This window comes from Physeter macrocephalus, chromosome 9 (genome assembly GCF_002837175.3).
Source record: "Physeter macrocephalus isolate SW-GA chromosome 9, ASM283717v5, whole genome shotgun sequence".
Classification (NCBI taxonomy): Eukaryota; Metazoa; Chordata; class Mammalia; order Artiodactyla; family Physeteridae; genus Physeter; species Physeter macrocephalus.
This window is the reverse complement of record NC_041222.1, coordinates 35023265-35048349: the sequence shown is the minus strand read 5'-3', so window position 1 is coordinate 35048349 and position 25085 is coordinate 35023265. Positions and strand designations below refer to the sequence as shown.

General features: G+C 34.0%; 1 protein-coding gene across 2 annotated transcripts in view; it reads left to right on the top strand.

The window, feature by feature from the left end:
* The window catches only part of VPS13A (vacuolar protein sorting 13 homolog A), a 280175-nt gene that overhangs the window by 67640 nt on the left and 187450 nt on the right, over positions 1 to 25085 (top strand). For both annotated transcript variants that reach the window (XM_024126732.3, XM_024126734.3), the window contains exons 18-22: positions 4643 to 4832; positions 4919 to 5033; positions 9040 to 9176; positions 11041 to 11173; positions 13643 to 13760. In XM_024126732.3, the coding sequence (XP_023982500.1) occupies positions 4643 to 4832; positions 4919 to 5033; positions 9040 to 9176; positions 11041 to 11173; positions 13643 to 13760 (693 nt within the window). The remainder of the gene's footprint in view (positions 1 to 4642; positions 4833 to 4918; positions 5034 to 9039; positions 9177 to 11040; positions 11174 to 13642; positions 13761 to 25085) is intronic.

Below are 25085 nucleotides of genomic sequence, written 5' to 3'. Positions count from 1 at the left end.
TTTCTTCTTGTTGAGTTTAAAGTGTTCTTTATATATTTTAGATAATAGGTCCTTATCAATGTGTTGTTCACAAATATTTTCTCCTATTCTGTGGCTTATTTTCTTGTTCTCTTAATATTAATATCTACCATAATTGTTACTGTTTTCTATTTATTGCCCTTGTTCTTTGTTCCTATTTTTTTCTACCATGTCTTTTCTTCTTTTTGCAGTTTAATTGAACATTTTTTATGATTCCATTTTCTCTCTTTTCTTGGCACATCAGTTAAAATGTTTTAAACTTTTTTTAGTGGTTGCCGGACCAGGGCATGAACCCGCATCCCCTGCATCGGCAGGCGAACTCTCAACCACTGCACCACCAGGGAAGCCCTTTATTTTAATTTTTTAAAAAATGTTTAATTTTTATTGGAGTATAGTTGATTTAAAATGTTGTGTTAGTTTCTGCTGTGCAGCAAAATGAAAAAGTTATACATACACATCTACACTCTTTTTTAGATTCTTTTCCCATATAGGTCATTACAGAGTATTGAGTAGAGTTCCCTGTGTTATTCAGTAGGTCTTCATTAGATATCTATTTTATATATAGTAGTATGTATAGCTTTTTTTTTCTTTTTATTTATTTAATTTTTTTTAACATCTTTTTTGTGGAATGCCTTTTTTTTTTAAACATCTTTATTGGAGTATAATTGCTTTACAATGGTCTGTTAGTTTCTGCTTTATAACAAAGTGAATCAGTTATACATATACATATGTCCCCATATCTCTTCCCTCTTGCGTCACCCTCCCCCCCACCCTCCTTATCCCACCCCTCTAGGTGGTCACAAAGCACCGAGCTGATCTCCCTGTGCTATGCGGCTGCTTCCCACTAGCTATCTATTTTACGTTTGGTAGTGTATATATGTCCATGCCACTCTCTCACTTTGTCCCAGCTTACCCTTCCCCCTCCCCATATCCTCAAGTCCATTCTCTAGTAGGTCTGTGTCTTTATTCCCATCTTGTCCCTAGGTTCTTCATAACCTGTTTTTTGGTTTTTTTTTTTTTAGATTCCATATATATGTGTTAACATACGGTATTTGTTTTTCTCTTTCTGACTTACTTCACTCTGTATGACAGACGCTAGGTCCATCCATCTCACTACAAATAACTCAATTTCGTTTCTTTTTCTTTTTTTTTTTTTTTTTTTACAACTGATCTAAGTCTGCTTTGAAATAATACTATACTATTTCACAGGTAATGTGAGTACCCAGTAATAACAAAATATCCTAATTCCTTCCTCTAATCCCTTGTGTCATTCCTGTTATTCAATACACTGTTAGATTATTAACAATGAACAGACTAATAATCTGTTAGGACAATTAAATGTTTGCATTTTACCCTCACTTTTCTGCTTCAGTGCTCTTTCTTTATGTAATCTGAGTTTCCAACTTCATTTATTTTCTTCTCTCTAAGTAACTACTTTTAATATTTCTTGAAAGGCAGGTCTAATGGCAACAATTTTTCTTGATATTTGTTTGTCTGAGGCAGTCTTTATTTCTTCTTTACTTTTGGAGGGAAATTTCACGGGGTACAGAATTCTACTTTAGAGTTTTTTGCTCTTACACTTTAAAATATTTGTTATACTCTGTTCTTGCTAGTATGGTTTCTGAGAATGTGGAAGTAATTCTTATCTTTGCTTCTCTATAAGTAAGGATGTTTTCCCCCCTAGCTCTTTTTAGGATTTTTTTCTTTATATTTGATTCTCTGTAGTTTGAAAATATGCCTAGGTGCAGTGGGTTTTTCTTTGTTTTTTGTTTTGTTTGTTTTGTGGGGGTTTTTTTTGGCATTTATTCTGCTTGATGTTCTCTGAGCTTCCTAAATCTGTTATTTAGTGTCTGATATTAATTTGGAGAAATTCTTAATCATTATTGATTGAAATATTTCTGCTGTTCCGTTCTCTCTTCTTCTGGTATTCCCATTACTTGTATGGTACAACTTTTGTAGTTATGCATGGATATTCTCTTCTGATTTTTTAGAAATGCTTTCTGTATTTGTATGATTTTTCTCCAGCTCAGGGATTTCCTTAGCTGTGCATCTGTGCAGTCTCCTAATAAGCCCATCAAAGTCATTCTTGTTACAGTGTTTTTTATCTTTAGCATTCATTTTTGGTTCTTTCTTACGATTTCCATCCCTCTGTTTACATTGTTCATCTGTTCTTGCAGATTGTCTACTTTATCTGTTAGACATATTAACCATTAGACATATTAATTGTAGTTGCTTTAAATTTCTAGTCATGTAATTCCAGCATCCCTGCCATGTTTGGTTCTGATGCTTGCTCTGTCACTTCAAATTGTGTTTTTTGCTTTTTTATATGCCGTGTTATTTTTTTCCTGATAGTCAGACATTATATACTGGGTAAAAGGAATTGCTGTAAATAGGTCCTTAATAATTTGGTTATAAGATGTGGGAGAAAGGGAAGAGTTCTGTAGTCCTGTGATGAGCTCTCAGTCTTTGAATGAGCCTGTGCTTCTGTACTGTGAACTTAACAAGAGTTTCTCAGTTTTTTTCCCTACTCCCTTAGGGGGGATAGAATGGGTAGTGTGGGCTGGAGTTGGGTATTTCCCTCCCCCCATATGGAGTGGTAGACTTGACTGGAGTTGGATATTTCCGTTCCCTTGGTCATTTTGGCTCTGATAATACCCCATTAGGTAAGGCTCTACTTAACTCGTTTCTCCAGAGGGCAGGCCTTGCTAAGAACAACAGAGTGCTCTGGCATATTTTTTAAATGGTTCATCTTCCTCTCCACTTGCCTGAGGAGGGGATATTTCTCCAATATTTACTCTGGGAACCTGGTTGAATTCCTGGAGGTGTATCTCAAATTATTTGGGGGACTCCCCTGTGGCTGGGTCCCCTTAGAGTTTTTTATTTTAATTAATTTTCATTGGAGTATAGTTGCTTTACAATATTGTGTTAGTTTCTGATGTACAGCAAAGTGAATCAGTTATACATATACATATATCCATCCACTCTCTTTAAAATTTCCTTCCCATTTAGGTCACCACAGATCACTGAGTAGGGTTCCCTGTGCTAAACAGTAGGATCTCATTAGTTATCTCTTTTATACATACCAGTGTATATATGTCAATCCCAATCTCCCAATTTGTCCCCCTTCTCCCCGCCTCCTTGGTAACCATAAGGTCTCTACATCTGTGACTCTATTTCTGTTTTGCCAATAAGTTCACCTGTACCATTTTTCTAGATTCCACGTATAAGTGATATTATACAGTATTTGTTTTTCTCTTTCTGACTTACTTCACTCTGTATGACAATCTCTAGGTCCATCCATGTCTCCGCAAATGGCACTGTTTCATTCCTTTTTATGGCTGAGTAATAATTGTATATATGTATCATGTCTTCTTTTTTTTTTTTTTTTTTTTGTGGTATGCGGGCCTTCCTCTGCTGACATGTCTTCTTTATCCATTCCTCTGTCAATGGACATTTAGGTCGCTTCTGTGTCCTGGCTATTGTAAATAGTGCTGCAGTGAACATCAGGGTGCATGCATTCTTTCAAATTATGGTTTTCTCTGGATATATGCCTAGGAGTGGGATTGCTGGGTCATCTGGTAGCTCTATTTTTAGTTTTTTAAGGAACCTCCGTACAGTTCTCCATAGTGGCTGTACCAATTTACATTCCCACCAGCAGTGTAGGAGGGTTCCCTTTCCTCCACACCCTCTCCAACATTTATTGTTTGTAGATTTTTTGATGATGGCCATTCTGCCCGGTGTCAGGTGATGCCTCATTGTAGTTCCCTCTGGAGTTTTTAACTCTCAGAGTTGTCCACACTAAGTCTCTAGCAATTCAGTTACAGTTCAGGTTTTCCAACCTTGGCTCTAGTGTCCATGGTGGTTTCCTTTTTGCAGATCTCTGCTGTGGTAAGCCATGACTCCACTCCCTGTCTGTGTCTTCAGTCTTAGGGGCAGCAGTTTGCCCTGTGTACTCCCCTCTCTTACATATTGAAGAAGAGTTGTTGATTTTTTGGTTTGTTCAGCTTTTTACTTGTTGTTAATATGGAATGGTGACTTCAAACTCCTTTCATAGGGAACCAGAAACCCCTGACCCTTCAAAAGCTTCTTAATCTGGAAATCAACATGTGAATAGAATTCTTTGTGAATTAATCTATGTCAGTTTAGATCTAATAGTTGTGTATTTTCTTTGGTGTGCATGGAATGAAGTAGCAAGAAATGCAAAGTGAAATTTTTTTTTTTAATTTATTTTTATTTTTGGCTTTGTTGGGTCTTTGTTGCTGTGTGTGGGCTTCCTTTACTTGCGGGAAGTGGGGGCTGCTCTTCATTGCAGTGTGCGGGCTTCTCGTTGCAGTGGCTTCTTGTGTTGCGGAGCAGGGGCTCTAGGCGCACGGGCTTCAATAGTTGTGGCTCGCAGGCTTAGTAGTTGTGGCTCGTGGGCTCAGTAGCTCTGCGGCATGTGGGATCTTCCCAGACCAGGGCTCAAACCCATGTCCGCTGCATTGGCAGGTGGATTCTTAACCACTGCGCCACCAGGGAAGCCCTAAAGTGCAATTGGTTTTATTTTTATTTTATTATTTTTAATTTGAAAAATACTTTAAAATTGTACTGATTGCTAATATCTGTCCTATCTTTTTTCATGCAGATTCGAAACCAAAATAGGTTCATTTCATATTACTGGCTTACCAGATAATTCAACAAAACCCCGCCTCTTGTCTTCATTGGATGATGCTGCATCACTCTTGCGGATTATATTTGAGATAAATCCATTAGATGAAACTGTTGCTCAAAGGTGTATCATAGAAGCTGAACCTTTAGAAATGCTATATGATGCAGTAAGCATTTTTGTAATTCCTAAGTTTTAATATATTTCAATTTGCCTTGAGTTTGTTCCTCATGTTAATGATGCTTATTTTAACAGAGAACAGTAAATAGTATAGTGGAATTCTTCAGACCTCCAAAAGAGGTAAATCTAGCACAGCTGACTTCAGTGACTTTGACAAAACTTGAAGAATTTCGTGATAAGACAGCAGCAGGTAAATGCCAGTATTAATGTTGGTGAATTAAGTACTTATCCTATACTAAACTTTCAGTCATGTTATGCTGATTTTAGTAAAGTATTTTTTGAGTTTATATTTCTAGACTAGATACAGTTTTAATTGAAGCTAATTTGGTACCTTTATATTTAAATTTAGATATAATGTTAATCATTTCTTACACTTAGAAAGGTCTTACCTATGTACCACATTCAAGTTAATTGCAAAATTTTTTTTAGGATTTTTGAAATTCTGTTTATGACAGAAACTGGCCTGTCATTTTCCTTTCTTGTAATGACTTCCAGATTTTAGTATATTGGCCTCAGAAAATAAAAGTTCCATCCTTCTTTATTCTCTTGGAGAGTTTGTAAGATTGGTTTGTTCAGCCAGTTGGTTTGTTGGGTCTCATTTCTTCTTTCAGTGTTTGGCATAATTTGGGTTTGGAGATTTCTTTGGGGAAGATTTTAAATTAGAGATTCCATTTTCAAAATATAGTTGACTATAGAGATGATCTCTGTGGTTTTTAATGCTTTGTAGTTTGTTGAGACTTGCTTTCTGACTCAATATATGGTAATTTAAAAAATATTCCACATATGTTTGAAAAGCATATCTTTTAAATATCTATACATATCCTTTAAGTCACATTTGTTTATCATGTACTTCAAATCTTTTGTATCCTTACTGGATTTTTTTCCTTCTTGTTTCACCATATTCTAACAGTTATTTAGAGAAGTATATGAAAAATACCAAACTTTCCATTTGGATTTGTCTATTTCATGTAGATCTGTAATTTTCTTCCTTATAAAGTTTGGTGCTATATTAGGTACATGCAGAGATATTTTTTTCCCAATGAACCAAATCTTTTATCTGTATAAGTTGTCAATATTTTTAGTAATGCTTTAATTTTTAAATATTTTTTCTTTTTTTGTTCTGATATTAATATGGATAGTCTAGGTTTCTTTTGGTTATAATTTGCCTGCTATATGTTTTTTTATTCTTTTACTTACTTTTTCCCTCTATCTTTATTTTTAGATGTGTCATGTCAACAACATATAGTGGGATGTTTTTCAAGCTGTGATACTGACAGTCTTATATTTCTTGACCTTTCTTTCCTGCCTTTGGATAAATTCTAGCATTACTTCCTCCATTCCCACCCTTGTACCATTTGAAACTTAAATATTCTCTTTCTCTTTTTACTGTAGTAATTAAAACACAAATTTTTGTTGAGATAAAATTTAATAAAACATTTTACCTTCTCCCAATCATTGCAAGGAACACTTTAGAACACTTGAACTCCTTTCACCATTCTCATTACTTACATGCTATTGTTATTTTTTTCTTGTTTTAACTTCATAGGACATTTTTTGTTTGTAGAGTCAATGCTGATTTATAATTACCTATATATCAACTACTTTCTTTGCTCTTTATTCCTATTTGAACTTAACACCTTTTATCTGGGATTATTTCCTTTCTTTTGGTAGTTCATTTATACATTTTTTTCTTTATTGAGAGTCTGCTGATGGCAAACTTTTTTGTTTGTTGTATTGTTTGGTTTGGGTCTGAAAGTAATTGTCCTCAGTTTTGAAGGATATTTTTTACTGGATATGTAATTCAGAGTTGGTGATTATATTGTTCTTAGCACACTGAAGTGACCATTCTACTGTCTTTTGGCTCCCATTACTGATGTTGAAAATGCAGGTGTTAGTGTGTTTGCTGCTTCTTTGTAGATTATCTGTCCTTTTTCTTTTACATTTAAGATGTTTTTATCTTTTATATTCTATAGGTTCAGTATGATGTATCCAACTGTGGCCCAATCTGAGGATTGGTAGATTTAATTATTTCTAGAAAATCCATCTGGAAAATATCTAGCCATTAACTCTTCAGATTTTTTTTCTCTTGATTCTCTTCTTCTGTAATTCTGGCTAAATATATTTTAGCTTTTTTTACTCTATCATTCTTCTTAACTTATATATTTTGTTTTCTTTCCATCTGTTTTTCCTCCGTTGCATGCTGGGTAATTTCCTTTAATTTATCTTCTGATTTTAACTGAATCCCTCTTCAGCTGTCTAATGTGCTTAATAATCTTCCCATTGAGTTTAATTTCAATGATTATATTTTCATTTTAGGAATTCTGCTTTGTTATATTTAAAATCTGATTTTTTATTCTTTATAGTTCTCTTTCCCATGGATATCTTCAAACTTGTCTTTTATTTCTTCAAACATTATAAGCACAGTTGACCCTTGAATAATGCCAGAGTTAATCTGTGTATAATTTACAGTGGGCCCTCTGTATCTGTAGTTCTTCCACATTCCCGGATTCAACCAACCAGACACCATGTAGTAATGTAAATATTTACCTTTAAAAAATATTCTTGTGTAAGTGGACTTACCTGTGTTGTTCAAGGGTCAACGGTATAGTTATTTTATATTGTCTCAGCAGATAATTATCTCTTCAGTTCCATTATGTGAAGACTTTTGTGTTTCTTTTTCTCCTCTCTTTTATTTCTGCTGTTTCTTATATTTATGTTAACCTTTGTCTTTTTGTTGATTTTTGATTGTGAGCTGCTCATTTTTATTGGAAAATTATTTGGGAGAATTCCCTGAAGTCTAGGATATATGGACTTTCATTCAGGGAAGAATTTCATTTTTTCCTGCCAGATATCTCGAGCATGTTGGTGGGACCACTATCTAAAATCATTACTTGGGATATTTTGGAATGACAAAAGTTGTGCTACAGGGCTTCCCTGGTGGCGCAGTGGTTGAGAGTCCACCTGCCGATGCGGGGGACACAGGTTCGTGCCCCGGTCTGGGAGGATCCCACATGCCGCGGAGCGGCTGGGCCCATGGGCCATGGCCGCTGAGCCTGCACCTCCGGAGCCTGTGCTCCGCAAGGGGGGAGGCCACCGCAGTGAGAGGCCCGCATACCGCAAAAAAAAAAAAAAAAAAGTTGTGCTACATATCCACTTGAGGACTGTATTGTGATTATGGTTCACAGGGAGACTACCCCTTTTTCCCAGTTTTTCTCAGAGACATTCTTTGCATTCTCCTATGGGTAGGTTTTAGGGACAGTGAGGTTTAACTTCTGGATTACTCTTACTTTGAGTATGTACCTTTTAGATCCCAAATTTATGAAAAGAACTCCTGCTAGACTCCTCATTTTTGTCATCTGTTCCTTATACTCTGTGAGGCTATGGAAAGGAGTTCCAGAGTTTACCAAGTGCAGAAAATGGTCTCAGGATAAAATTTTTATGGCTCCCATTTAAATCTGTTAGGTTTTCTCTTTCAATTTGATTTTTGGCTTCATAGATCCTTACTTTCTTGCCTCCTCTTAGTGTTTTTAGTAGGTTTCGTTGTTGCTGTTTGTTTGTTTTGCTTTATATCCAACCATTTTTGTTGCTTTTAGTGGAAGAGTAGGTTTGCCTACCTATTTATTCATGTTACCAAGATTTAGAAATCTAGTTAAATGTTTTAGTATAAGTTCAAGACTTTATCTTAGTTAAAATTCACTTTGGTTTATTCATCCATTTTCATAGAAAGTTCTGGTTGCTTTTTCTGGTTTACATACAGTTTTATTGAAGATGATTTAATAATCCAGGATTTTCATTGTCTCAGAGTAATATAAAGATCAAGTACCATTGTTCATTATGGTAGATGGTAGCTGTATTAAGTTCATGAATTGGGAAGAATTATATAGATTCTAATATTTCATGTAACTTAATTTTTTTAGATGTGTATCTCCCCAGTTTTCCCAAATTGGGTTTATGGGTCAAAAACTTCTTTTTGAAGAAGTATCCCAGTTTTCCACTCAGTTATATTTAATGAGTATACACATTGACTAACAAATATCTTACTTTATATTCAGAATATTTTGCTCAAGTTTATTTTAAAATTAATACTAATTTCATATTATTTTAAGGTTGTGCTACCAAGTCATGTGTTTAATGATTCTCTATTTCTTGAGTAATTTGTGAAAACAATTCATTGTAAAGATTTAACTTTTATGCAGGTCTGCTGTATATTATTGAAACACAGAAAGTTCTTGATCTCAAAATTAATTTGAAGGCTTCATATATTATTATCCCACAAGATGGAATTTTTAACCCTACATCAAATCTGCTTCTTTTGGATCTTGGTCATCTAAAGGTATATACTACTAATAATTATTTTATAATATGACATGGTGTTTCTTTGTTTAAGATGTATTTTGGTTTTTAGACATTTGATTTGGTATATTAATTTTTAGCTTAATAGCAGAAACTAGGATTTGAGAAATCTTCCCTTCTGGCAAGTAAAGTGAAGTTTCATTTAATTAGATAGTTTCCCTACATTTTTAATAGGAAAATGACCAATTGAATGCTGAAGGTCAGGGGTGAACCTAAGAATTATATTTATAAAATTTGAGAGTAATGCTTGAGGAGTTTATTTCCTTTTCAATTTAAATTTATTACTTGGTCAGTTAAAATGTGTAGAGTGGAAGGGAGTTCTGGAAGTAATTAAATATATATTCATCCTTCTGAAATTTTTTGTGTATATACTTTAGATATTGGCATTTTAATATTTCTATTAAATAATTCTAAAATTGAGAGATGGTCTTCTTGCATTTCACTTCTTATTCAATTATGTATGTTTTTCCCCTCAGTTTTGAGTAGAGAATACTTTTTTTTCAGTGTTTCTAGATCTATGCTGTTCAGTATGGTACCCACTGGCCACATGTATTTGTTTAAGTTGATTAAAATTTTTAAAAATTCAGTTCCTTAGTTACATTAGCCACATTCAAGTGTGTAATAGTCACAGATGGCTAGTGGCTACTGTATAAGAACAGATGGAGAACAATTCCATCATCATAGAAAGTTCTGTTGGACAGCAGTACTCCAGATCATGAAATGTAGAGGAATAACTAACAATTTAAAGACCCAGAAGGGATGGATAATATTGGAATGCTTTTTCTGGCTACCTAACAAATACGTGCCTTTCCTTGATATTGACATTCTCCTTTATTCTATATATATATATATATATATATATATATATATATATATATATATATTTTTTTTTTTTTTTTTTTTTTTTTTTTTTTTACTCTTCAGTTAGTAATTATGTAGACACTGCTGGATTGACATTTATAATAAAATTTTATACAGATAATTATTCATATTTGAAATTGGTTATGGAATTGGTTCATGGGCAGTATGGTATAGTGGAAACAGCCAGTGGAAAGGTATAGTGGTCAGAAGGGTATCTTTCTAGTTTTATGACCTGAGGTAATTTGCTTAACCTTTTGACTAAAATTTATTACCTTTCAAACAGATAATCAATTTTGACTGTCTACTTCACATGAACTATGTAAAATGGAAAAATGTTAAAATAAAAAAAAATATACACATACATTTATGTGTGTGTGTGTGTGTGTGTGTATATATATATATATATATATATATATATATATATGAATGAATGAGATCTTTATATACTACTGTGACGTGATCTCCAGGATACTTGAGTGAAAACAGTAGTATGCATAGTATACCATGCAAGGGGAAGTACAACTATAACTTGCTTGGGATTGCATAAATGGCAGAGCTGGAACTAAAATTCAGGTACACTAATATTTAATTATGGACTCTCACTTCTTATAAAGTTATCTAAATATCTGTCATCGTGCCATGGAAACATTTTGTAAGTTATATTTGTCTCTTAATTTTGTTTTTAATAAAAAGGCTTCTTAGCAGATTAAAAAAATTTTTAGATCTATTATTTACCAGAACTGGCTTTGTTTCCCTTTTTTAATATAAATGATTAGAAAATATAACTTAATATGTAAAAATTTACTTTATACCTGGCCTTCTCATTATATATGTCATGGATAAAGACATTTCTAATAGTCTTATAATGTATGTCAGCTTATGAGTTTATCTTCTCCTGTTAAATTTTTATATTATAGTCTGAAAGAGAAAAAACTTTATATTTTCATTTTGAAGTAATTTAAACTATTAAAATTATCTTCAAGGTGACAAGTAAAATTCGTTCAGAATTACCAGATTTAAAACAAGGTGGGGCGAAACTTGAAGAGATAATGCATAGAGCTTATGATTCTTTTGATATTCAGCTTACAAGCATACAGCTGCTTTACAGCAGAGTTGGTAAGTATACAGTGCATTATTTGTTGATTCATTTTGCTGAAGTGATTAATTAGGTTTTTAGACAGTTTCTCTGAAGACTTTCATCCTAAATATGTTAGAACTTTTATATTTTTGAATTAGAAGTGATAGTAGATATTTCCTAGGAGCAATATCTCAAGTAGGTGTGACTTGATCCCTCAAGAGACATTGTCAATGTCTAGAGACATTTTTTGTTGTCACGAGTGGGGAATTGGGGCACTACTAGCATCTAGTGAGTGGAGGTCAGGGATGCTACTAAACCGCATACAATATAGGTGAAAGCCACCCCACAGCAGTCTTGGCCCAAATATCAGTAATGCTGAGATTGAGAAATCCTGATCTATACCAGTGTTTTCCAACCTTTGGAAAAGGTTGGAAAGCACTGGCACATATTTAAAGTGTTATTTGTATTACACAATGGGATAACCAGAAGAGGCTGCTCAAGGCCAGAGGCAGCCAGCTTAGGGGCTCTGATAGCCCAGGCTGTAAACAGTTACACAAAGACTGAAGAAGGTCACTATGTTAGGAATACCTTTACCCTATTCACTTTGGTGTACAAATAGGCGCCTCTGATCTGGATCTAGTTTTTTAGCTGAAGTGACCAAAGCCAGAAATTCACTTGTCAGGAGCCACTAAAGTAGATAGAGAGCCCAGACTAGTTGAGCCCTCTTTCTCTTTCCACTGTCATATTGCTTCTGAATCTCCAGGGTGTTAGTGAACATTGAGATGTGTATATGGTCAAATTTTAATTATCTGAGCTAACTAATAGAAGGAGAAGCAATGAGATCCTAAAGTTATGATTATTAAAAATGTTAGTGTATATAGGACTGGAACATTTGATTTTTTTCTCTAACTATATTTGCTTTAAGAGTAATGAACTTGGTTTTTATTTTTATCATATTTCAGTTGGTGTAAAAGGAACCCAAAAGTATAGTAGATGGCAAATGCAAATTGTTTATAGAAAAATCCATAAATTTATTTTCAAGGAATACATTACTATATTTTGATATGTTTGATACATTTTGGTAACTGGTTTCTGAAGTCCATGAGCCATACTTAATAGTTAAGATATTGAGATGCTTTGTAAAAAATTGTTTTCAGTATTTCGTTATTATTATCTGAAAATTATTGGAATTCCTTGGAGTTGTTTTTGATAAGCATTAACTATTCTTAAATAATTAAATCTTTGGGGGGGCAGGGTTTTTTTTGACATTGGGGTTACTTTATGTAATTGTCATAGACTTCCCTGATAAATACTGAAACACATGCTTCTAAATATCTTATTTTTTTATCTGTAAATTGAGAAGTGAAGGAAATATTTCATTTATCTCGGTACTGTTGGAATTTTAAAAATTGTAATAAAGTCCATTTTACTACCTGTCTTCAGGAGTCTAAGCTTTCATTTGCTTGGTTTTCCTTGACTGAAGATTTAACTGACTTATGGTATTATTAAGTTCAAATGGAGTAATGTACATGAAACTGCTTTGTATTATATGGATCCCATTAATCTTGTTATAAATTTTAAAAGGTATTTCTTTCTAATATAGACATGTCTTTTAGAAAATCTGGACAATACAGAAAAACAAAAACATCATTCTTTATCGTACTGCTCACACATGAGCATTGTTGATATTTCAGTGGATATCCTTTTGGTGTTTTTTTCGATGTATGTGCCTATGAATGTATGGGATGTATTTTGTGTGGTGTTTGGGAGTGTTTGTGAATGCGTTTTTAACATGATTTACATAGTTTTATATACTGACCTCCCTTTCATTTACCAGTAATATTTTGCACACTTAAATTCATGATTTGTACTGGCTATCTACAGTTCTAAGGCTATGCTGTCAGTTATTTAGCCATTCCTTTACTGAACATTTAGGCTTGTGACACTGCAGTGAATGTTACCAGAGGGTCACGTGTTGGCAGACCTGGGTGACAATTTCAACCTTATCACTCACTAGCTTTTTGACCATAAGCAAGCTGTAAATTCCTCTGTCTCATTTTTCTAAAATGGGGTGTTATACATCATTGTGAGAATTAAATGAAAATTTAAACATTGCCTAGAACAGTGTCAGTTATAAATCTTAAATGTAACTTTTATTAGTTAATACTGAAGAACTGCACTTTTCCCCACCTTTTTCATTATTGCCTCAGAGCCATGTTTTTTGAGTAATGTATGGTTGGCATAGTGATTGCCAAGGATGCACAGTAGATTTGATTAAAACTATGTTGTTGTTAACATTTTAATAAGCATTTTTCCTATTAAAACAGAGTCTTTGAAAGGGAAAAGAATTTACCTGCTGAGTATGTGTACCTGGGAATATGGCATTAAGATTATCTTGATGTAGGAAGATTTCCTCATACCATGCACTGTATGACTACGAAGTATGAATGGTAATGTTAGGTTTAGTATGTTTTTCAAGTTACACATGTACTGTTTTCTGTAATTAGGTGATAATTGGAAAGAAGCACGAAAACTCAATGTATCCACACAACATATCTTGGTACCTATGCACTTCAATGTGGAACTCTCTAAGGCCATGGTTTTCATGGATATAAGGATGCCCAAGTATGTATTACCTGTTTCATGTGATCGTAGATTTTCTTAATAGTTATATAGCTAAGAAATACCATGTTTCATTGATTTTTTTTGTAGTAAAATATATATAACAAAATTTACCATTTTTAAGTGTATCATTCAGTGGCATTAAGTACATTCACATTTTTGTCCAACCACTCCACCATATCAACTTCACAAACTGGAACTCTACCCGTTGTTAAACAACAATATCCCACTCTGTCCTCCCCCAAGTCGTCATTCTGGGTTATGTCTCTATGAATTTGACTACTCTAGGTTCCTCATGTAAGTGGAATCATACAATATTTCTCCTTTTGTGCCTGGTTTATTTCACATAGCATAATGTCTTCATGTTGACCCATGTTGTAGTGTATGTCAGAATTTCATTTTTTTTAAGGCCTAATTCCATTGCATGTATATATCATATATTATTTATCTATTCATGGGTTAATGGACATTTGATTGTTGTAATAATACTGTTGTGAACATCGGTATACAGATATCTATTGGAGTCCCTGCTTTAAATTTTGGGGGGGTATATATCCAGAAGTGGAATTGCTGGATTATTCTATTTTTAATTTTGGGGGAACTGTCCTGTTGTTTTCCATAGCAGTTGCACCATTTTATATTCCCATCAACGATTCACAGGGGTTCCAACTTCTCTTACCTCTTCACCAACACTTGTTATTGTCTCCTTTTCAAAAAAATAATAGCCATCCTAACAGGTGTGAAGTAGTATTTAATTATAGTTTTGAATTGCATTTTCTAATGATTAGTGATGTTGAGCATATTTTCATGTTCTTATTGGCAATTTATATATTTCTTTAGAGAAATGTCTGTTCAAGTCCTTTGCCCACCTTTTAATTAGGTTGTTTGTGTTGTTAAGTTGGAGATTTGTTTTGTTTTTTAAAAAATGTTTTCCTGGATATTAACTTCTTACCAGATAAAATGATTTGCAAGTATTTTCTTTCTTCATGTGGATTGTCTTATTTATCACTCTTTTGATAGCGTCCTTTGATGCACAAAAGCTGTGAATTGTGATTAAGTTTAATTTATCTTTGTTGCCTGTGCTTTTGTTGTCATATCTAAGAAATTATCACCAAATCCAGTGTTTTTCCTGTATATTTTTTTCCAAAGAGTTTTATACTTTTAGTGCTTAGGAAACCTTTCTGAGTTAATTTTTGGATGTGGTGTAAGATAAGGATCCAGCTTTATTCTTTTGCATGTGGATGTGTAGTTTTTTCCAGCACCATTTGTTAAAAAGACTGGCCTTTCCCTATTGAATAGTCTTGACACCCTTGTTGAAAATCATTTGACCATATATGTGACGGTTTATTTCTGGGCTTTCTGTTCTGTTCCCTTGGTCTCTGTGTCTGTCTTTATGCCAGTACCACGCTGTTTTGATTCCTGTAGCTTTGTAGTAACTTTTGAAATCAGGAAGCATGAGTCATCCAACATTAATCTTTTTTTACATTGATTGGGTGATTTGGGGTCCTTTGAGATTCCTTTTGAACTTTAAGATGGATATTTCTATTTTTAACAACAGGTGTCATTGAGATTTTGATATGGATTGCATTGAATCTGCAAATGTTTTCAGTAATGACATCTTAACATCAGGTCTTCCAATACATGAATACAAGATATCTTTCCATTTACCTGTGTCTTTTTAAATTTCTTTCAGCATTAGTTTGTAGTTTTCATTGTATATCTTTTTCTTCCTTGGTTAAGTTTATTCTTTTTGATACTATTATAAATGGAATTGTTTTCTTAATTTCTTTGTTGGTTAATAGAAACTCAGTTGATTTTTCCAAGTTGATTTTGAAACTTTGATGAATTTGTTTATTAGTTCTAACATTTTGTGTGTGTGTGGAATTGTCACAATTTTCTACATATAAGACCACTTCATCTTAGAACAGAGGCAGTTTTACTTCATCCTTTCCAATTTGGATACCTTTTTTTTCTCTTTGTTGCCTAATTACTCTGGCTAGAATTTCCAGTATGATGTTGAATACAAGTAATTTAAGTGGGCATCCTTTATTTTGATCATTCTAGTCTTTTGCATTGAGTGTGCTATGTGTGGTTTCTTCATATATGACCATATTATTTTGAGGTAGTTTCCTTCTATTTCCAGTTTTTGAGTGTTTTTATTATGGAAACGTGTTGCATTTTCCAAATGCTTTTTCTTCATCAGTTGAGATGATCATGTGTTATTTTGTCCCTTCATTTTGTTAATGTGGTGTGTATTACATTGATCTGTTTTCATATGTTGAACCATTCTTCCATTCCAGAGTTAAATCCTACTGCGTGATGGTGTATAATCCTTTTAATATGTTGTTGAATTTTGTTTGCTAGTGTTTTTTTGGTGATTTTTGCATCAGTGTTCATAAGGGATTTTGGTCTGTAGTTTTCTTTTCTTGTAGTATCTTTGTTTGGTTTTGGTATCAGAGTAATGCTGTCCTTAAAATGAGTTAGGAAGTATTCCTTTCTTTTAGTTTCCAGGAAGAGTTTGAGAAAAATTTGTGTTAATTCTTTAAACGTTTGGTAGAATTCACTCGTGAAACCATCTGATCATAGGCTTTTATTTGTTGTGAGATTTTTGATTACTGATTCACTCTCCATATTAGTTATAGGTCTATCTCGATTTTCTCTTCCTTCAAAATTCAGTGTTGATAGATGTGTGTTTCTAGGAATTTGTCCACTTTATTTAGGTTATCCAATTTGTTGGCATAAAATCCTTCCTATTTCTGTAGGATTGATAGCGATATTCCCACTATCATTTCTGATTTTAGTTGAGTCTTTTCTGTCTTTATCTCAATCTCCCTAAAGGTTCTTCAGTTTTGTTCATCTTTTTGAAGAACAAACTCTTTTGTTGATTTTTTTTCAATTATTTTTCAATTCTCTATTTTCTCTCTGCTCTAATCTGTATTTCCTTACTTCTGCTAACTTTTGGTTTAGTTTGCTCCTTTTTTAGTTCTTTAAGGCATGAAGTTAGGTTGCTGATTTGAGATCTTTCTTTTTCAATATAAGTGTTTATAGCTGTAAATTTCCCTCAGCACGGTTTTTGCTGTATGCTATAAAGTTTGGTATGTTGTGTTTTCATTTTCACTTGTCTCAAGATATTTTTTTTCTTTCCATGGCGATTTCTTCTTTGACTCATTAACAGTAAATGTGTTAATCTCTACATACTTGTAGTTTTACATTTTTCATTCTGCTGTTGGTTTCCAGTTTCATTCCATTGTGATTAGAAAGGATGCTTTCTATTCAATCTTTAAAAAACTTTTGACTCTTGTTTTATGACCTAAAATTCGGTCTATCCTGGAGAATATTCTATGTGCATGTATGAAAAAATGTGTATTCTGCTGTTGATGGAGGAATGTTTTGTTTGTTTGTTGACAGTGTTGTTCTAGTCCTCTATTTCCTTATTGATCTTTTCTCTGGTTGTTCTATCAGTTATTGAAAGTGGGGTATTGAAGTCTCATGTTATTGTAGAGCTATTTCTTCCTTCAACTCTGTCAATATTTCATATATTTTTGAGCTCTGATGTTTGGTGCATATATGTTTCTAATTGTTATATCTTCTTGATGAAGTGACTTTTTATTAAATAATGTCTTTTGCCTCTTGTAACAGGTTTTGACCTACAGTCTGGTTTGACTGATACTATAGCCATTCCTGCTTTCTTTTGGATATTATTTCCATAGAATATCTTTCACTTTCAAACTATTTGTGTCCTTAGATCTAAAGTCAGTCTCTTGCAGACATCATATAGTTTGGTCCGTTTTTTTATTAATTCATTCTGTCAATTTATATCTTTGTGAAGTTTAAACCATTATGTTTAAAATAAATACTGATGGGGAACAAATTAATTTTGTCATTTATTTACTTTCTGTATGTCTTATAGCTTTTTTGTCCCTTTTTTCCTCTGTTATGGCCTTCATTTGTGTTTAGTTGATTTTTTGTTCTGATGTGTTTTGTTGCCCTTCTCTTTTCCACATATGCACGTTCCACAGATATTTTCTTTTTAGTTATCATGGAGATTACCTATAACATTGTAAAGTTGACAATTTTTTAAAAATTGACACCAACTTAACTTTAATTGCATATAAAAACTCTACTATTTACCGCTCCACCCCCTCCATTTTATGTCATTGATGTCACAAATTATATCTTTATTATATATTGTACCCATTAGCACAGATTTATATTTTCATGCATTTGTCTTTTAAATCCTGTAGAAAATAAAAGGTGAAGTTCCAATAAAATATCGTAATACTTGATTTTATATTTATCGTGTGTTTGCTTTTACCGAGATCTTTATATTTTATTGTTAGCTGAGTGATGCTTTGAGCCCAGTATCCTAAATATAGAAGTCTGTTAAATTAGACTGGACTATTTAGCTGATTTAGTCCTAAATAGTTTAAGACTGTAGCTAGCCCTTTCACCTTTTCTTTCCACCAGTAATTTTTCTCTCTCTTGCAAACATTCAAACCTTAGCCACAGATCTATTTTAAAATTTAAAGAAAGACACATCTAACAACTACCAAACAATCTAAGTGACATTGTTACTAGAGAGGCAAGAAGAGAATGCTCATATAGCAGTGCTCAAGGTTTTGTGGTTCAAGTATGGGTGGAAGATATAGTAGGAAGTAGTGATAGCCTGGTCTTTTTCCCATATGTTATGTTGCAGACCCTGTTCATACTACTTACTGTTGTCGCCATGTGAAAGGAAGAGACCTAAGAGAAACCTACACACCTTTTTTTTTTTTCCTTTCAAATTATAGGACTCAATTCTCTAGAAAACATTGTGCAGTTTACTCTCATTCTCTTAGACTTCCTTATTCAAGAATATCAAACTGGGACTCTGAGTGTCTTAAAGCAGAGGAATGCCAGGAATTTGGTTTGAGAAAGAGAGGAGGAAAGAAAACCATTCTATACATTTTGCTGTTGTTTACAATCAAGCATTAGGTATAGGTTAATTTTAGACACGCTTAGGTTATTTGGCTTCCTTCCCAAATGTCCTCCTGCCTATTTACTGTTGTCTGATATTTCTTTTAAAGTTTGTCAGTATGTGAGAAAGGACAAAGATGTCTGTCATTTCCTGTTGCAAACATGGTTACGAATAGATTTTTTTTCAGCATTTTATACTTAAGTATGCTAGAACCTAGGATGTTACAGGGTACCAAAAAAGAAGGTGATATTACTCTGAGAGAAGAAATGGCTAACTTCCCTTGCTTTAGATTGCTCTGTTAGTCTATGATTAGGGAGAATTTATGTTCAGTAATGTAGGGACTATGTATAGTCTAGCAGGAATTAAAACAGATGGTTAAAATGTCTATATATAGACAGATAATGGAATGCAAGAGTATGAGAGATTAATCCAGTGTAACAGTCAACAAAGTTTTTCTTTAAAGGGCTGGATATTAAATGTTTAAGCTTGAAGTTGTAGTGTCTGTCACAACTACTCAACCCTGCTATATTAGTATGAAAGCAGCTATAAACAGTACATAGTAAGTGGGCATGGCTATATTCCAGTTAATACTTTATTTACAAAAATAAGCAGCAGGCTGGATTAATCCGTGGCCATATTTTGCCAAACTCTGGTTCAGTGCATTACAGCCAGACAAAACCAATAAAGAGAGAAGACACCAGGAAAGCCTTTTGTACTAGTATTCTTATGATACTAAAATGGCTATAGGTTAAGACCAGAAAATTGTGCCTAATACAATCACAAGCAGAAACTATAATGATTTAGAAAGATGAAATCTGAGAAGCATTTGATTTCAGTTTTGTAAGTTGTGAGCAATATAAAGTGGATATGACATTATACAAAATCTTGGAACTCTACAAGTGTCAGGCAACTTCCTTTGAAGTTCGAGCTTAAAAAGCTTAAGGCAGATGAAAGGAAATCCTCTGTTATTTGTTAGGTAGTATTTTGGCACCTGTCATCCTCAGGTTGTTAAGCTGGCATATTTAAAGAAATTGAAAAGAAGTTTAGGTACATTAATGAGACAGATCTATAATATGTACCTGTTAAATTAGAATGTATGGGATTAGTTACAATATTTAGGTTACTAGAGGTAAAAGAAAGCTTATAATTTTCTCAAGCAATTCGGGTATATTTTTAGCAGTCATTGTGTGTGATTGAAAAAGTAAGTTAAAATGCAGGAGTAAAAATGGTGAACGAAAACTTATTCTCTCTTTGGTGTCAGTCTCTTTTAAATTATTATTACTTTTTAAAGACTTTCTTCATATTGCAACAGTTTTAGTGTCACAAAAAAGTTGATAGGAAGCTACAGAGATTGCCCATACACCCCTTGCATCCACCCATGTATAGCCTTCCCATTAACAACATCCCCCACCTAGTGGTACATTTGCTAGAATTGATAAACCGACATTTACACATCATAATTACCCAAAGTCTATAGTTTACATTATGGTTCGTTCTTGGTGTTGTACCTTGAATGGGTTTGGACGAATGCATGATATGTAGCCATCATTATGGTATCATATAGAGTTTATCATATAGAGTATTCTTACTGCCCTAGAAATCTTCTATTCATCCGTCCCCTATCACACTGAAGCCCTAGCAAGCGCTGATATTTTTACTGTGTCCATATTTTTGCTTTTTCCAGAGTGTCGTATAGTTGGAATTATAGAAGAGAAAGGCTTTTCACATTGACATCTTTCACTTAGTAATATGCATTTAAGGTTCCTCCCTGTCATTTCATGACTTGAGAGCTCATTATTTTTTAGTGCTGAATAATATTCCATTATCTGATATATCACAGTTTGTTTATCTGTTACCTACTGCAGGACATCTTGGTTGCTTCCAAGTTTTGGTGATAAAATTGTAATATAAAATTTTTGTGGATAAACTTGCTTCATATAAAATTATGAGTAAAGCTGTTATAAACATCCATGTGCAGGTTTTTGTGGGGACATAACTTTAAATTCCTTTGGATAAATATCAAGGAGCACAATTGCTGAGTCATATGGTAAGAGTATCTTTAGTTTTCTAAGAAACTTCCAGACTGTCTTCCAAAGTGTCTATACCCTTTTGCATTTCAGTCACCAGTGATTGTGAGTTCCTGCTGCTCCACATCCTTGCCGTTATTTGCTGTTGTCAGTATTCCTGATTTTGGTTATTATAGTAGGTGTGTAGTAGTATCTCATTATTCTTATTTTGATTTGTATTTCTCTGGTTGTATATAATGTGGAACATCTTTGCTTATTTGCTATCTATGTATCTTCTTTGATGAGGTGTGTGTTAAGATCTTCGGTCCATTTATCAACCAGATTGTCTTCTTATTATTGAGCTTTAAGTATTCTTTGAGAGCGCTACCAACCACCAGTACCACCCATCAGGAAACTTGCACAAGCCTCTTAGATAGCCTCATCCACCAGAGGGCAGACAGCAGAAGCAAGAAGAACTACAATCCTGCAGCCTGTGGAACAAAACCACAGTCACAGAAATATAGACAAGATGAAAAGTCAGAGGGCTATGTACCAGATGAAGGAACAAGATAAAACCCCAGAAAAATAACTAAATGAAATGGAAATAGGCAACCTTCCCGAAAAAGATTTCAGAATAATGATAGTGAAGATGATCCAAGACCTCGGAAAAAGAACGGAGGCAAAGGTCGAGAAGATGCAAGAAATGTTTAACAAAGACCTAGAATAATTAAAGAACTCTGAGAAGAATTAAAGAACAAACAAACAGAGACTAACAATACAATACTGAAATGAAAAATACACTAGAAGGAATCAGTAGCAGAATAACTGAGGCAGAAGAATGGATTAAGTGACCTGGAAGGCAGAATGGTGGAATTCACTGCCGCAGAACAGAATAAAGAAAAAAGAATGAAAAGAAATGAAGACAGCCTACAGCCTAAGAGACCTCTGGGACAACATTACACACAACAATCTGCATTATAGGGGTCCCAGAAGGAGAAGAGAGAAAGGACCTAAGAAAATATGAGAAGAGATTATAGTCAAAAACTTCCCTAACATGGGAAAGGAAATACCCACCCAAGTCCAGGAAGCACAGAGAGTCCCAGGGAGGATAAACACAAGGAGAAAAATGCCGAGACACATAGTAATCAAATTGACAAACATTAAAGACAAGGAAAAATTATTGAAATCAACAAGGAAAAAACAACAAATAACATACAAGGGATCTCCCATAAGGTTAACAGCTGATTTCTCAGCAGAAACTCTACAAGCCAGAAGGGAGTGGCATGACATATTTAAAGTGATGATAGGGAAGACCTACAACCAAGATTACTCTACCCGGCAAGGATCTCATTCAGATTCGACGGAGAAATCAAAAGCTTTACAGACAAGCAAAAGATGAGAGAATTCAGCACCACCAAACCCTCTCTACAACAAATGCTAAAGGAACTTCTCTAAGTGGGTAACACAAGAGAAGAAGAGGGCTTACAATAACAAACCCATAACAATTAAGAAAATGGTAATAGGAACATACATATCAAAATTACCTTAAACGTGGATGGATTTAATGCTCCAACCAAAAGATACAGGCTCGCTGAAGGGATACAAAACCAAGACCCATATATATGCTGTCTACAGGAGACCCACTTCAGACCTAGGGACACATACAGACTGAAAGGGGATAGAAAAAGATATTCCATGCAAATGGAAAATAAAAGAAAGCTGGAGTAGCAATACTCATATTGGATAAGATAGACTTTAAAATAAAGAATGTTACAAGAGACAAGGAAGGACACTACATAATGATCAAGGGATCAGTCCAAGAAGAAGATATAACAATTATAAATATATATGCACCCAACACACGGCACCTCAATACATGAGGCAGCTGCTAACAGGTATAAAAGAGGAAACAGACAGCACAGTAATAGTGGGGGACTTTAACACTGCACTTACACCAATGGACAGATCATCCAAACAGAAAATTAATAAGGAAACACAAGCTTTAAATGACACAATACACCAGATCAATTTAATTGATATTTATAGGACATTCCATCCAAAACCATCAGATTACACTTTCTTCTCAAGTGTGCACAGAACATTCTCCAGGTTAGATCATATCTTGGGTCACAAATCAAGCCTCAGTAAATTTAAGAAAATTGAAATCATATCAAGCATCTTTTCTGACCACAACACTATGAGATTAGAAATGAATTACAGGAACATACATATCAAAATTACCTTAAACGTGGATGGATTTAATGCTCCAACCAAAAGATACAGGCTCGCTGAAGGGATACAAAACCAAGACCCATATATATGCTGTCTACAGGAGACCCACTTCAGACCTAGGGACACATACAGACTGAAAGGGGATAGAAAAAGATATTCCATGCAAATGGAAAATAAAAGAAAGCTGGAGTAGCAATACTCATATTGGATAAGATAGACTTTAAAATAAAGAATGTTACAAGAGACAAGGAAGGACACTACATAATGATCAAGGGATCAGTCCAAGAAGAAGATATAACAATTATAAATATATATGCACCCAACACACGGCACCTCAATACATGAGGCAGCTGCTAACAGGTATAAAAGAGGAAACAGACAGCACAGTAATAGTGGGGGACTTTAACACTGCACTTACACCAATGGACAGATCATCCAAACAGAAAATTAATAAGGAAACACAAGCTTTAAATGACACAATACACCAGATCAATTTAATTGATATTTATAGGACATTCCATCCAAAACCATCAGATTACACTTTCTTCTCAAGTGTGCACAGAACATTCTCCAGGTTAGATCATATCTTGGGTCACAAATCAAGCCTCAGTAAATTTAAGAAAATTGAAATCATATCAAGCATCTTTTCTGACCACAACACTATGAGATTAGAAATGAATTACAGGGGAAAAAAATGTAAAAAACACAAACACATGGAGGCTAAAGAATAACGTTACTGAATAACCAAGAGATCGCTGATGAAAGCAAAGAGGAAGTCAAAAAATACCTAGAGACAAATTACAATGAAAATACGATGATCCAAAACATATGGGATGCAGCAAAAGGAGTTCTAAAAGGGAAGTTTATAGCAATACAAGCCTACCTCAAGAAACAAAATCTCAAACACTCAAACCTTACACCTAAAGGAACTAGAAAAAAAAGAACAAACAAAACCCACAGTTAGAAGAAGGAAAGAAATCATAAAGTTCAGAGCAGAAATAAATGAAAAAGAAACAAAGAAAACAATAGCAAATATCAATAAAACTAAAAGCTGGTTCTTTGAGAAGATAAAACAAAATTGATAAACCATTGGCCAGACTCATCAAGAAAAAGAGGGAGAGGACTCAAATCAATAAAATTAGAAATGAAAAAGGAGAAGTTACAACAGACACCACAGAAATACAAACCTTCCTGAGAGACTACTACAAGCAACTTTATGCCAATAAAATGACAACCATGGTGAAAAACTGAAAGCATTTCCTCTAAGATCAGAAACAAGACAAGGATGTCCACTCTCACCACTATTATTCAACATAGTTTTGGAAGCCCTAGCCACGGCAGTCAGAGAAGAAAAAGAAATAAAAGGAATACAAAAGAAAAGAAGAAATAAAACTCACTGTTTGCAGGTGACATAATACTATACATAGAGAATCCTAAAGATGCCACCAGAAAACAACTAGAGCTAATCAATTAATTTGGTAAAGTTGCAGTATACAAAACTAATGCACAGAAATCTCTTGCATTTCTATACACTCATGATGAAAAATCTGAAAGAGAAATTAAGGAAACACTCCCATTTACCACTGCAACAAAAAGAATAAAATACCTAGGAATAAACCTACCTAGGGAGAAAAAAGACCTGTATGCCGAAACTATAAGACACTGATGAAAGAAATTAAAGATGATTCAAACAGTTGGAGAGATATACAATGTTTTCGGATTGGAAGATTCAATATTCTGAAAATGACCATACTACCCAAAGCAATCTACAGATTCAATGCAATCCCTATCAAATTAACAATGGCATTTTTTACAGAACTAGAACAAAAAAATATTAAAAATTTGTATGGAGAAACAGAAGACCCCGAATAGCCAAAGCAGTCTTGAGGGAAAAAAACGGAGCTGGAGGAATCAGACTCCCTGATTTCAGACTATCCTACAAAGCTACGGTAATCAAGACAATATGGTACTGGCACAAAAGCAGAAATATAGATCAATGGAACAGGATAGAAAGCCCAGAGATAAACCTATGCACCTATGGTCAACTAATCTATGACAAGGGAGGCAAGGATATACAGTGGAGAAAAGACAGTCTCTTCAATAAGTGGTGCTGGGAAAACTGGACAGGTACAT